Source organism: Ptiloglossa arizonensis, chromosome 10 (assembly GCF_051014685.1).
Source record: "Ptiloglossa arizonensis isolate GNS036 chromosome 10, iyPtiAriz1_principal, whole genome shotgun sequence".
NCBI lineage: Eukaryota > Metazoa > Arthropoda > Insecta > Hymenoptera > Colletidae > Ptiloglossa > Ptiloglossa arizonensis.
Window position 1 is genome coordinate 15,811,417 of NC_135057.1, and position 11,767 is coordinate 15,823,183.

The 11,767-nt window shown below is 34.0% G+C and overlaps 2 protein-coding genes across 4 annotated transcripts; one reads left to right on the forward strand and one right to left on the reverse strand.

The window, feature by feature from the left end:
* Positions 1 to 1,427: 1,427 nt before the first annotated feature.
* Positions 1,428 to 7,477, forward strand: LOC143152235 (RNA-binding protein 5). Of its 3 annotated transcripts, none has more exons than XM_076322119.1 (8): positions 1,428 to 1,557; positions 2,307 to 2,906; positions 3,004 to 3,073; positions 4,087 to 4,160; positions 5,006 to 5,119; positions 5,198 to 5,945; positions 6,030 to 6,193; positions 6,289 to 7,477. In XM_076322119.1, exons 2-8 carry the CDS (start codon positions 2,322 to 2,324, stop codon positions 7,306 to 7,308), a joined length of 2,775 nt encoding a protein of 924 aa, XP_076178234.1. In that variant the 5' UTR covers positions 1,428 to 1,557; positions 2,307 to 2,321; the 3' UTR covers positions 7,309 to 7,477. The 3 variants fall into 3 exon arrangements, with proteins under 3 accessions (XP_076178234.1, XP_076178233.1, XP_076178235.1); XM_076322118.1 differs by having other exon boundaries at positions 1,468 to 1,658; XM_076322120.1 differs by having other exon boundaries at positions 1,468 to 1,658; positions 5,198 to 5,933.
* Positions 7,478 to 8,229: 752 nt separating this feature from the next.
* On the reverse strand, positions 8,230 to 11,728 carry LOC143152057 (beta-1,4-N-acetylgalactosaminyltransferase bre-4). Its single transcript, XM_076321722.1, has 2 exons — positions 10,560 to 11,728; positions 8,230 to 10,478 (listed from the first exon to the last, which is right to left on the reverse strand). Exons 1-2 carry the CDS (start codon positions 11,352 to 11,354, stop codon positions 10,284 to 10,286), a joined length of 990 nt encoding a protein of 329 aa, XP_076177837.1. The 5' UTR covers positions 11,355 to 11,728; the 3' UTR covers positions 8,230 to 10,283.
* Between the last annotated feature and the right edge of the window lie 39 nt (positions 11,729 to 11,767).

Below are 11,767 nucleotides of genomic sequence, written 5' to 3' on the forward strand. Positions count from 1 at the left end.
TAATTTTGTAGACTGATCTATGTAGATCTCTTCGTAGTCTCACTTGCGAGTCACTTCGTGTCATGTTTTCGTGATAATCGAGAATAGAATAAATGACTGATTTAGAATTTCGATTCTGCAATCGCACATTTGCAGAATTCATTCACACATTTTCGTTCAATGTATTATCATTGTTTGATACAATGACGAATTAATGTGTGCTGATCGCGAACGAAAACAATGCATTTTTGTACTTCGATTAGTCAAGTTACGAGAAAATCAAACATACTCCACCATGCACGTGCGACATTTTATATTTATGTACTTACAGAGTGCAGTCACGTGATACATTTCCATACAAAGGAAGGTGAAGGTACTTCTAATGTAGAAGATACGTTGATGATTTTAACACTTTTTCACTATTTGTTCGATTGTTCGCAACAATAATAATTGGTATACCGTACCAATACACTAACTTTCACAGTTTTTAATGTACAGTTTGAGGTTATACAGGAAAAACCTCTTTAGATTTGTATTGCATAATAAGAATTCATTGCAACGTTTAAAATATAAATTCGACTAAGAAAAGTGTCTTGAACATTTTGCCTCGCATTACTTGACGAAAATGGACATTAATGTTTTTCAAAGTCGACTGTGTTCGTATACAATGATATATTGTTGACAATATTGTGTTCCCAGCGGTCATTCGTTGTTTTTGAAACTTTTTGATAAACGAAAACACACGTAAAACTAATTTCTTTACAGCATATAATGTTATATTACAAAGATCGACCGAAAAAATGTTGAAATTTTCAACCAAGTTAAAAGAAGGCAGTAGAACGAAAAGAGGAAATCACTCTTTTATTAAAACGTTACACATTTTTATCGACACTATATTTATCGTGACGACCAATGATAGAATTTAAAATATAAATAGAAATTTAGATTTATCAAATGACACACATCTACCACCACAATTCTTTCAATTCTAACGTCTTGAGGCGGGAGATCAACTTAGTAAAGTGCTGCCACCTTGCGTTCTTTTTCTTAAAAACTCCCCCTTTGTGAAATTTATATTCAACTGTAAACTTACTTTACAAAATAATTTTATATTTATAAATTTCAAATTTCAATATACAGACAAATTTAATAATACTGTTTATCTTTTCTCTTTATGCAAAAAGCTTCGTGTTACTTTTGGTTAGATCACGTTATTACGCAAATAGTCTCAATTTCTTGAATCAATTTGTAAGCAAAAAGAATTTATGCTTAATAAAAACAAATATGCTTATGCATATGAAAAAAAAATGTTTATAAGAAGATAAAGTTCTAACCTGATTCTTAGTGAGGCGAAAAAGTACAATCGAATCTTGAATTTTTGAATTTAGAATTAACGACAAACATGAAACACGTTGAAGCGCCATCTCGGAAACATTTCTAGACAGCATACGTTCATGGACACGTAATGGGCCCGTCCTCCACAGACGCCGCCATATTGTACGGAAGAAACGAGAGGCGTAACCACGCCATTGTGCGTATCACGCTATTTCTTATTTGATTGTACGAAGAAACAGTAAAGTAAGTGGAAATTAAGTACGCACGGATTCACCACGACACAGAGATCATTTTGTGAAAATTTGGTGTATTGTGAAGAACTCTACAGAACGTAATAACATTGGGTAATGATTATTAATCAACGCCACGATGTTTCGTTCGCTTTGCTGATCATAATTTTTTTATTCGATCCTTTTGTATTTTTTGGTTTATGCCATTCTTTTTTTTCTTAACGTTTCAATGCTATTTAACTGTTGTACGGGTTTATAATATTAATGGAACTTAAGTCTGTAATATTACGTGTATTCACTGTAAGATTACGTTTGAGAATTTTTTATGAAATCTGTCATGGTAATATAAAGTGTACTGTTTTTTTTGGTGGAAATATCCTAAAATCGTATTGTCTTTTAATAAAAATTAGGTTCCAAATGAAATGCAAATAACGAATAGTACATTAAGTAATTAATAAATTTACTGACGTTCATTGTAGATTATTGTTATTTGTTTTTCGTATTTTATGTAACTGATTCTTTGTATTAGTACATATTGTTTAGAACTATATAATACGACATGTGTTAATTAGATAAAGTGCTTTTCTCGCTGCTTTAATTGAATTTCAATTGCTTATTGGCTACCATTTGTAATTTAAGTGACTGCTCTTAACTTTTTAAATTGTGAAATAGCAAAGATTCGATTACTTTTCTTATGCTTCGTATCTTTTATTTAAAGGATCGTTATAATAAAAGTAATTAAAATAATTTCAATTATTTCAGAAATATCTTAAATGCATGGATAACATGTACAGTAACAATATTGACCCTTGGGAGCCAGGGTATGGGCCTGAAAGAAGAGGGCATAATTCTGACTATGACTATCGCAACGATTATGGAAGCAGCAGATCACCAGATTATACGGAACACCGTGACAATGATCATCGCGATAGGGACCATCGCAGTCCAGAATACAGAAACCATCGTGGTAGAGACAGAGACCGCGAAAGAGATCGTTCAAGAGACAGGAGGGATCGTAGCAGAGATGACAGAGACCGTAGCTACAGAGACAGAGAAGATCGTTATGGGAGACAAAGGGACAGAGATTCCGTAGAAAGAGACAGAGATCGCGATCGTGATCGTGATAGAGATAGAGATCGCTCTAGAAGAGACAGAGATAGGGATAGGGACAGGGATCGTAGAGGGAAACGGGAGGACAGAGATCGGGATCGTGACGATGATCATAGCAGAGAAAGTATGGACTTTGAGCACGACCATGGACGTACTTACGGTTCGTCCATGGAAGGCATCCACTACAAATCTCAATCTCCGAACAACACCATAATGATTCGTGGGCTTGCTCAGCATATAACAGAAAATGACGTAGGTTGTCAACTTAGTGGCCCAACATAATTGGCCACTTGTGAGCCAGCATTTGCACGCATGCATCTCTGTTATCATTATGATGTGTGTATCACAGGTGCGGCAAGACATCCTCAACTGTGGTCTCATGCCCAAGGACATCAGGCTGATTCGTAAAAAGGATACAGGTAACTATCCTTATTTTCATAACTTAAAACTTCCCCTCGACCTAATGTGCAAACTAGTGAACTGCTTTTCACCTCGGCAGGTTGCGTTAGATTTGTGTAGTCTAAGTTATTGATGCATTTTTTAATGATCGTTAGGAAAAAATTGTTTGAAATTCCAATAGTTTCATTAATTTTACAAGTAATTAAAAGAATTCGAACAATTTTTTATCATATTGGGTAAAAATCTCTACCTTAGTCTCATGTCGGTACCAATCATGCATACCCCAAAATTATTCAAGCAGTATAATGAATATAATGACTATCGATTGAATATAAATCATTAATTCATTTTCTACTCTTGGAGTAAGGTAAGTTCTATAACAAATGCAGGAAGAATATTTTGAGGGAAATCAGAACATCATTATTCATCTAGCAAGGGTGGAGTAAAATATTTATTAAGAACTCTATATCCTATATTTAAAATAACTAAAATGTATATCTGCCAACCAAGTCTACTCGGTTGTTGTACTGCCAAAATAACATCTCAAATCTCTGTGATATCAATTATACTTTCTTATAAGTTACACGTACACATTCTCCTTTGATAAACATCTTGGCTGTATTGTATGGATTACCAATATTTGATATCATTCGCATATATGATAAATGTGTAACATACAGAAATATTTGAAAGAGATAGTTCTCTTTATAAGATCTCTACAATTGTTTCTTGGGTCTATTTATGGTAGTAAAAGAAACAAAAAAGGTTAAGATTTTTGTAGGTCTGGCATTAAAGTAAATAAAAATTCGCGTGGGAAAAAAAAACACGATAGATATCGTCTTTCATCCGTGTAGAGTTTGTTCTGCTGAGCTTTAGGCAAATGGAAAAGAAAGCAAGCGACGAAGCGAAGAAATACTTCGTTTGAAACTCAGTCTGTCAATGGTTGGTGCTGTGATTGCCTGCCCTCTCAGAGTAGAGACATCCAGGCAAAACGTGGATTAACTTTGGATATGTGTGTATTTGCTCTGTATAGGTGCTTCGCGAGGTTTTGCATTCGTCGAGTTTAACGCGACTCAGGAGGCCGCACGGTGGATGGAGATGAAACAGGTAGAAAGAAGTTCAGTCCAGATACCCAACCGATGCGTTGTACGCGTGCCACCGACGCCCCGTGGCGGCAAGGCACGGTAACGCAGCCCCCTGGCCTTCCCCATGGCCATGGCTGTGCACCTATCAAAAGGCTACTTCAATCTACCGTACCTAATTACTTATCTAGGAGTCCCCACATACTTTGCAGACTTTTCTTAACTCGCTCGCAATTCCGTCTATTGGATTAAAGTTATTATAAAAAAAAAAAAAGGCCGCGGCGCGTGCTTTTTACCTATCCTCTATCTATCATAAAAGTTTGTGGACTAACAATGAAGATCGGAGGAGGGTCATTCCAATCGTCTTATCTTTTTGCGTACAGTGCATATTATCCGGCATGATGATTTATTTGTACAAATCACACTTTTCGCTATATTCATTCGATACGAAATGCTTATTTTTAATTACGTCATTTAAGTCTGCTTTTACCATTTAACTTTGTTCTCGATGCAATTACCAATTGACCGAGCATTTTAAATGAATGAAAATTTTGTGCACGACTTCCTTGTTCACATATAAATTTGTATGCAAGCAATCATTGTGCGTTTGCTTGTTTCCACGAATTCAATTCTTTGATCGAACCAAAAACGAAAAGAAAAAGTTGTCGCGCATGTACATAGAGTCGGTCCGCAAGCCGTGTGGAATGGCCCACATTATATAAGCCCACGACATTTTCTTTACTGTTCGTTCGAGACGGAAAGCTATGAAGTAGAAAACTATAATTTCGTCAACCAAGAAGGAAGTTTACGGGATAAACAGAGGCTTTGGGAGGATGTTGGACGGGATAACACTGAAATTCTCTGTTTCAGGGAGTACTGATGCTGCAGGACCAATATCGTGCCTTGATGCAGTACAGTATACCGAAAGATTGCCATGTAGATAAGCCACCAGCAAAGAACACTCAAGATTGGCACTGCGTTAAGGTATACCTGCTTAAAAGTATCTAATATTCGTTATTGAGTAAAACAACCATCATCAATACTGCTTTTTTCTTATTGAAGTGTGGTGCACATAATTTCAAGAGACGCGAAACATGTTTTAAATGTTCCGCCTCTCGAGCAGAAAGCGAAGAAGGTGGAGAAGGTAGTGACGAAATCAGCCCGCATCCTACAAATACCGTTCTTCTTCGAGGATTGGACGTATTAACAACTGAAGATTCAGTTTTGCAAGCAATGAAAAACCTTTCGTCAATGCCAATACGTAGTATCCGTATTGGACGCGATTCTCTTACCAATACATCGAGAGGTGTTTGTTACTTGGAAATGGGCAACGTAGTGGATGCCATGTATTTACACACGGCCCTCACCAAGCAAGGATTGGTGGTGGATGGTAGAAAAGTAGAAATCACTTATTGTAAACTCCATCAAATAAATAACACCAATACATGGAAGGCAAACGATAGCCAACCACAAAGATACACTTTAGATGATGTTGCTCAATTGGCGGAGTATAGTGCCAACTTATATGCTAAGACACCTGCACAGAAAGCTCACTATCTTCAGTATTATACGCAATATTATCAAAATCAAATAATGCAGGGATCCGCGATTACATTACCGTCTTTAAATCAAACCGATAGAGTGAACGCGGCAGCAGCCGTAGCACAATCTGCTATACAGCAACTACAAGCATCCAGAAAGTTAGGAGATGCAGATGAAATGAAGAACAGACCAATGCCTTCTGCGCCAACTAGTACCTCATTAGCGAGTGGAAGAGTGCCTGCGCATGCTAGTGATGGTAAAGTATACTGTAAGTTTATATCAACGGAACAAATTATTTTAATTTTAGTTTAAAAAGTTTTTTTTTTTTACAATGTATTAATATGTATTGTAGCTGTACCAGATGTTAGTACTTATCACTACGACGAATCGTCAGGCTACTACTACGATCCAAGTACAGGATTATATTATGATCCTAATTCGCAATATTATTATAATAGTCACACACAACAATTCCTTTATTGGGATGCTGAATCATTCTCATATCAACCAGCAAAGGTAATTAAAATTGATATATTTTGTTATTGTAATGTGATATTTCTAGAATTAATCGATATTTTAATTCCTAATATTTATGTTGTATGTGTATATAGACTGCTACAGCCGTAACGCAAGCAACAGGAACTACGAGTAGCGGGACTACAATAACTGCCACCGCTAGCAGCACTGACTCAACAAATACAATCACCAATCAAGCGACAACTTCAACAGTCACCAGTGCGACTCAAGAAGTATTAAAGGAAGACGAAAGTAAAAAGAAAGACAGCAAACAAGATAAAGTGAAAGTAGCAAAGAAAATAGCGAAAGATATGGAACGTTGGGCAAAAACATTGAATCAAAAGAAAGAAAATGCAAAGAGCAATTGGAATTCGGAATTTGCTGGTGGTGATGGCAATCAGGGAGTCGGAAGTGGAGCGGCGGATGCAGGATATGCTATATTAGAAAAGAAATCTTTAGCAACGTCTTACCATGAGGATGAAGATCAAAGCGGAAATAATGGTTTAGTCGCTGCTTATGGTGGAGGTAGTGACACAGAAGAGGAAATAGAAGATGTTCAACAAGAAGAAAGACAACATACAGATTGGACTAAATTAGCTTGCTTATTGTGTAAACGACAATTTCCAAGTAAAGAAGCGTTACTTCGTCATCAACAATTGTCCGACCTTCACAAACAGAATTTGGAAAACTGGTATCAAGTGCGTGGTCTGGATCCAAATGACCCGCAGCAAAGAAATAATAAATATCGGGATCGTGCTAAAGAGAGGAGGGCAAAGTACGGAGAACCAGAGCCACCACAGCCAAATAAACTCAAAGAAAAATACTTGAAAACTAGAGTAGAGGATATATCCGTATCTTACGAAGAACCTACGAGAGCCGGTATTGGTTCGGACAATGTTGGCAATAAATTGTTACAAAAAATGGGGTGGAGTGAAGGAATGGGACTTGGAAAATCTAACCAAGGTAGAACAAGTATCATTGAAGCGGAAAGAAGAGTTCCTACTGCCGGTTTAGGGGCAAAATCGTCGTCGTATAGTGCGTTACCGGGGGACACGTACAAAGATTGCGTAAAGAAAATGATGTACGCACGTTATCAGGAACTGTCTGACTCATAATATGTTGAGTATCATTGTACATAGATTTTATGTATACACACACAAATACTTGTACTCGATTTTTCCATAGGCGGATAGGTATGTGCGCGTATTATCCGAATAGTATGCTGGTTGTGTACTGGTAATTGAGAACGGTGATACTCCATTCTTGGGAATACATTACATTTTTTTATATATATATATATATATATATATATATATATATATATATATATATATATATATCTTTCCTATACGTTTTCATGATATTACATTACTACTCTATTCTAAGACTCTTAGGAAATAATAAATTAGTAATATTAGTTTTTGAACTCGTTGTTTTTTTTTCTCTCCATTAAGTTTTAGTACACCCTTTTACATAATAATATTTAAAAATGCTCGTATTGTTTTAAAATTTAATTCACGCGATAGCTTTCAGCTTCACGTATTGCAATAACACTTGGAACAAAATATGCTCGTTCGTTTAATAAAACCTATATTTGTTTTTTCTTTACAACTGTACAGTGCTTACCCAAGAATGTACTACGTACAAGTACCAGTAGCGAAATAGTGCAAAGAAGATTACTACATCAAGCAATTCTCATTTAACAATTTTGTGCACAACGGAGTACTTTTCGTATTTCGAGGATGAAGTATATATCGAAGCATTACGAAATATCTTAAGTGACGAAGAATTTGAAGATTCATTATCATTATACATTTCAATTTACATAGTTTCGATCAAATTTGATGACACTTATTCGAAAAGATCAACTTGCTCTACTTATGAATCCAGTGTGATTAAACTCAGCACTGGTGCATCATATATTTACTATATTGTAACAATTTACATTAAACTTCATAATTAGTTTATAATGTAATTACGTCTGATTCATGTATACACAGAGAGAGAGAGAGAGAGAGAGAGAGAGAGAGAGAGAGAGAGAGAGAGAGAGAGAGAGAGCAGCAGCAGCAACAGTGAAAGAGAGAATTATATTTATACTCATACATGTACACATCAATCTTTCTTTTTATTATAATTTGTATCGTACTTTTTGCGATCATACATTCTTCGCTATACATATACATTTTTACAGTCATTCTCACACCTTATCGTTATTTTTTTAATTACATATCTGAAACCCATGTAATAAGTAATAGGTTAAAAAATGCTAATAAAAATACACGCGGCACTATTGCCCGCAATACACTCGTGTTCGTTTTTGAGAAATCGAATCTCTTCTAGTTTTGTTTTTTAATCGAAATAAAACTAAAATATTTAACTAAAAGAATGAGTTATTTTTTTAACTTATGTATGATTAGAAATACGATATGTTTTTGTTTAAAGGTAAAATTAAAATTACGTGGATACGAAATATCTACTTACTATACACGTACACTACTTTGGTGTACATGCACAAACAAATAACAGTTACGTGGTTTCAAATTTTAAAGATTACAATTATATAGTATAGCATGATTTACAACAATCTTTTTGTGTACATTTCTCTTTCAAATGCTTAATACATACATTCTAATTTATATTGAAATAACTTATATAGTGAAATATTTTCGATGATTTAAAATTTGAACTTTGCGCTTTTTTATTTTGAAATTAGAATTTTTTCGAACGGCACGAAAGTACAACTCTAAAAACTTCATTACAGTTCATTATATTATGTTTATCATGTTAGTACTTAAAATCACTTACAACCAATAATATAAATTCGATTGTTTCGGTTACATTTGACATTTAACTTACGCAAACTTATTCTACGTCGATAATTTACCGTTGATACAATAATTAAAAACCATGAATGTAATTACAATACTCGTTTTCAGTCGATATAAATATAATACTCAAAAATATCGAGTATTAAATAACGCAATTAAGAATATATTAGGAAAAAATTGACGTGATTATATCAATACTTTGATTTTTAGGCATACAACTAGAGGAACAAACTACAATTCTTTGTATATATAAAGAAGTTTTGTACTATTAAACTTGTAATACCAACATGACTCAATATTTAATTTAAATACTTTAAACAGATTATTATGCAGTGATTAGTAAATTAACTATCAATAAAAAGTTTGTTCCTAAAACAAATCTCAATATTATGGCAAGAAACATTTATCGATATGATATTTGGCATAGTAGCATATACAGTTACTTACATTAATATTTGAACACAGCACTATTTCTGTATTTGTTACTTTGTATAAGAGAGTACGATTTATTTATCATACTGCTTATTTTAGAAAAAGATAAATCATTTATTGTAGATTGAAAATATACAAACAATTGCTTCCTAACCATTATATTTAATTATAAAATAGATTTTGAACAAAACGTTGTCACATTAATAGGGACACTTGTATACCTTTTGCGATCTAGTAATTCTTAGAAACATGCCGTGAAAACGAAAAAATACCAGTTTTGTGAACAATTACGGCAATTCGTTCGATTTCTTTAACTTTCTCCATACTTTTAAACATAGTCTCTCTCATGTGTTATCTACATACATCTAGCTACCTTTGTATTTCTTTTTATCTGTATATTAAAAGGTTTGTGTCCGTAAATAAATAAATAAATAAATAAATAAATAAATAAATAAATAAATAAATACAAAATACTTTCAAATTTTGTCAAGATAACGATCCGATGCATAAGGCTCGTGTAGTATAGAAATATTGGTTATTTAATTGCCCTAAAATTTTATACCTACCACCACAATCTCCGGGCTTAAATCCCATAGAAAATTCATAAGATAAATTAGGCCAAAGAATCAAAAAAATCCTAACATATTCAAAAACTGAGTTATAAGCAAGAAAAAAATAAAAATAAAAGAAAGAACATTTAATTATTTTGAATGTTCAAACAGTTACATGAAGATGAACTTTGTTGTTATTAACCCAAATTGTGGCAAATGTATTTAAACAACAAATTTGTTTGCAAAACAATAGAAAATAATCAGGAACAACCAAATAGACTAAACGTCTGCTAAAATCCAAGAATATAATGGCCTTAATTGATGATTTAAAACTCTATACTCTAAATTGCTAATGCCATCAGTCTCGTATCTTCTCGCACTAGTTTCTAAATTTTCAAATCTTGCACTGTTTGGAGATTCCTTTTTATGTGTTAACATATAATACTGGGCAATATCAGGTCCAAAACGGGCAACCTGAAATCCAACATAGGTTTACATGTTTTTATGTATAATACAATGTGCTTATTCATTTTAATGTAACAATGGTCAATTTACCTGAAAACCTCGGGATTGTAGACGACTATAAAAATCATCGTCTTCTCCACCCCATCCATAAAAAATATTGGAAAATCCATTAACTCTTTCAAATTGTTTGCGAGTTAATGCTATTGCACCTCCAAATAAGCCATTATAAGGTAAATTGTAACGGAATGTATTGACGCTTGAACTCATATGCCTAGGCATTTTTGTGCAAGCATAAATATTGTCAGGATTCTGAGGTATTAGATCTATATCTTGAAAGATGAAACAGTGAAAATCGTTTACTTTGGTCGCCTCTGTATATCCAACATTGAAAAGTTTGGCACGATTGAATTCGCGCATAGGACTTTGTTCTATCACAAATATTCTGTAATCCAGATTCTGAGCTTGCAAGAAAGGATGAATGTAATTCATGAAAATAGCAAGTTGAGTTTGTCTATTTCGATATGGTAAAATGATTGCTACATTAAAGAGAGGATGACAATTAAGAGGCTTCCACTGTCCTCCAGGTAGTATCCCTAAACGTCGTGCCATTGCCACTGGATCTTCTCGACTATGTTCTTCAGGATAAAGCAACTGAGATCTTCTGGAATTGATTGTAATCGTGCAAGAGTTATCTTTTGCTGGATAAGATCTTTCCATTTCATCATAGATGTCTTGTGCCTTTATAAAAGTGTAATGCGAAGCGAATCTAGCTGGGTGTAAGCAATAACTCAGAACCAAAATTGTAGTGATGATGTAAGATAATCCGCGCGCATAATCATAGAAAAACGCAACGAACATTTTCAAAATATTAACAATACTTCTCATCCTAACCTTCGTTTCGACTTTCCGTTAGCATCTCAATAAAATAAGTGAATTATATTTGGCTCGAAGAAAGACATTCATTTATCGACGATGACAGTCACTTCTATAAGTTCAAAGTATCATTTTTTTATTTAAAAGTACAAATTAACATTAAATAAATGTATTTGCACAAGACACAACTTTGAGACACCGAAATGCAGACGACAGTGTTTAACGGTGCAATTGTATAGTATAAAATCGCGCGCTTGCGCACTTGCGCGATGCTTGAATCAACTGTGAATTTGAATAATCGCAGTAGTAAGTTCGATGTATTGAGTACCAATTAAATTATCAATTACATCATAAGATGCTACTAAAAATCTCAATTCTATCATAATATAAAATTTCGATAAATTAGTGGATCCGCTAGGTAAATG

What these genes read in the sequence shown, in the direction of transcription:
- LOC143152235 (XM_076322119.1), top strand. Translation starts at nt 2,322, where the DNA reads ATGGATAACATGTACAGTAACAATATTGACCCTTGGGAGCCAGGGTAT. An exon ending in GATTCGTAAAAAGGATACAG is followed by an intron (nt 3,074 to 4,086) that starts GTAACTATCCTT and finishes TGCTCTGTATAG; the next exon opens with GTGCTTCGCGAGGTTTTGCA. An exon ending in TCTCATATCAACCAGCAAAG is followed by an intron (nt 6,194 to 6,288) that starts GTAATTAAAATT and finishes ATGTGTATATAG; the next exon opens with ACTGCTACAGCCGTAACGCA.
- LOC143152057 (XM_076321722.1), bottom strand. Translation starts at nt 11,354, where the DNA reads ATGAGAAGTATTGTTAATATTTTGAAAATGTTCGTTGCGTTTTTCTAT. An exon ending in TACAATCCCGAGGTTTTCAG is followed by an intron (nt 10,479 to 10,559) that starts GTAAATTGACCA and finishes GTTGGATTTCAG; the next exon opens with GTTGCCCGTTTTGGACCTGA.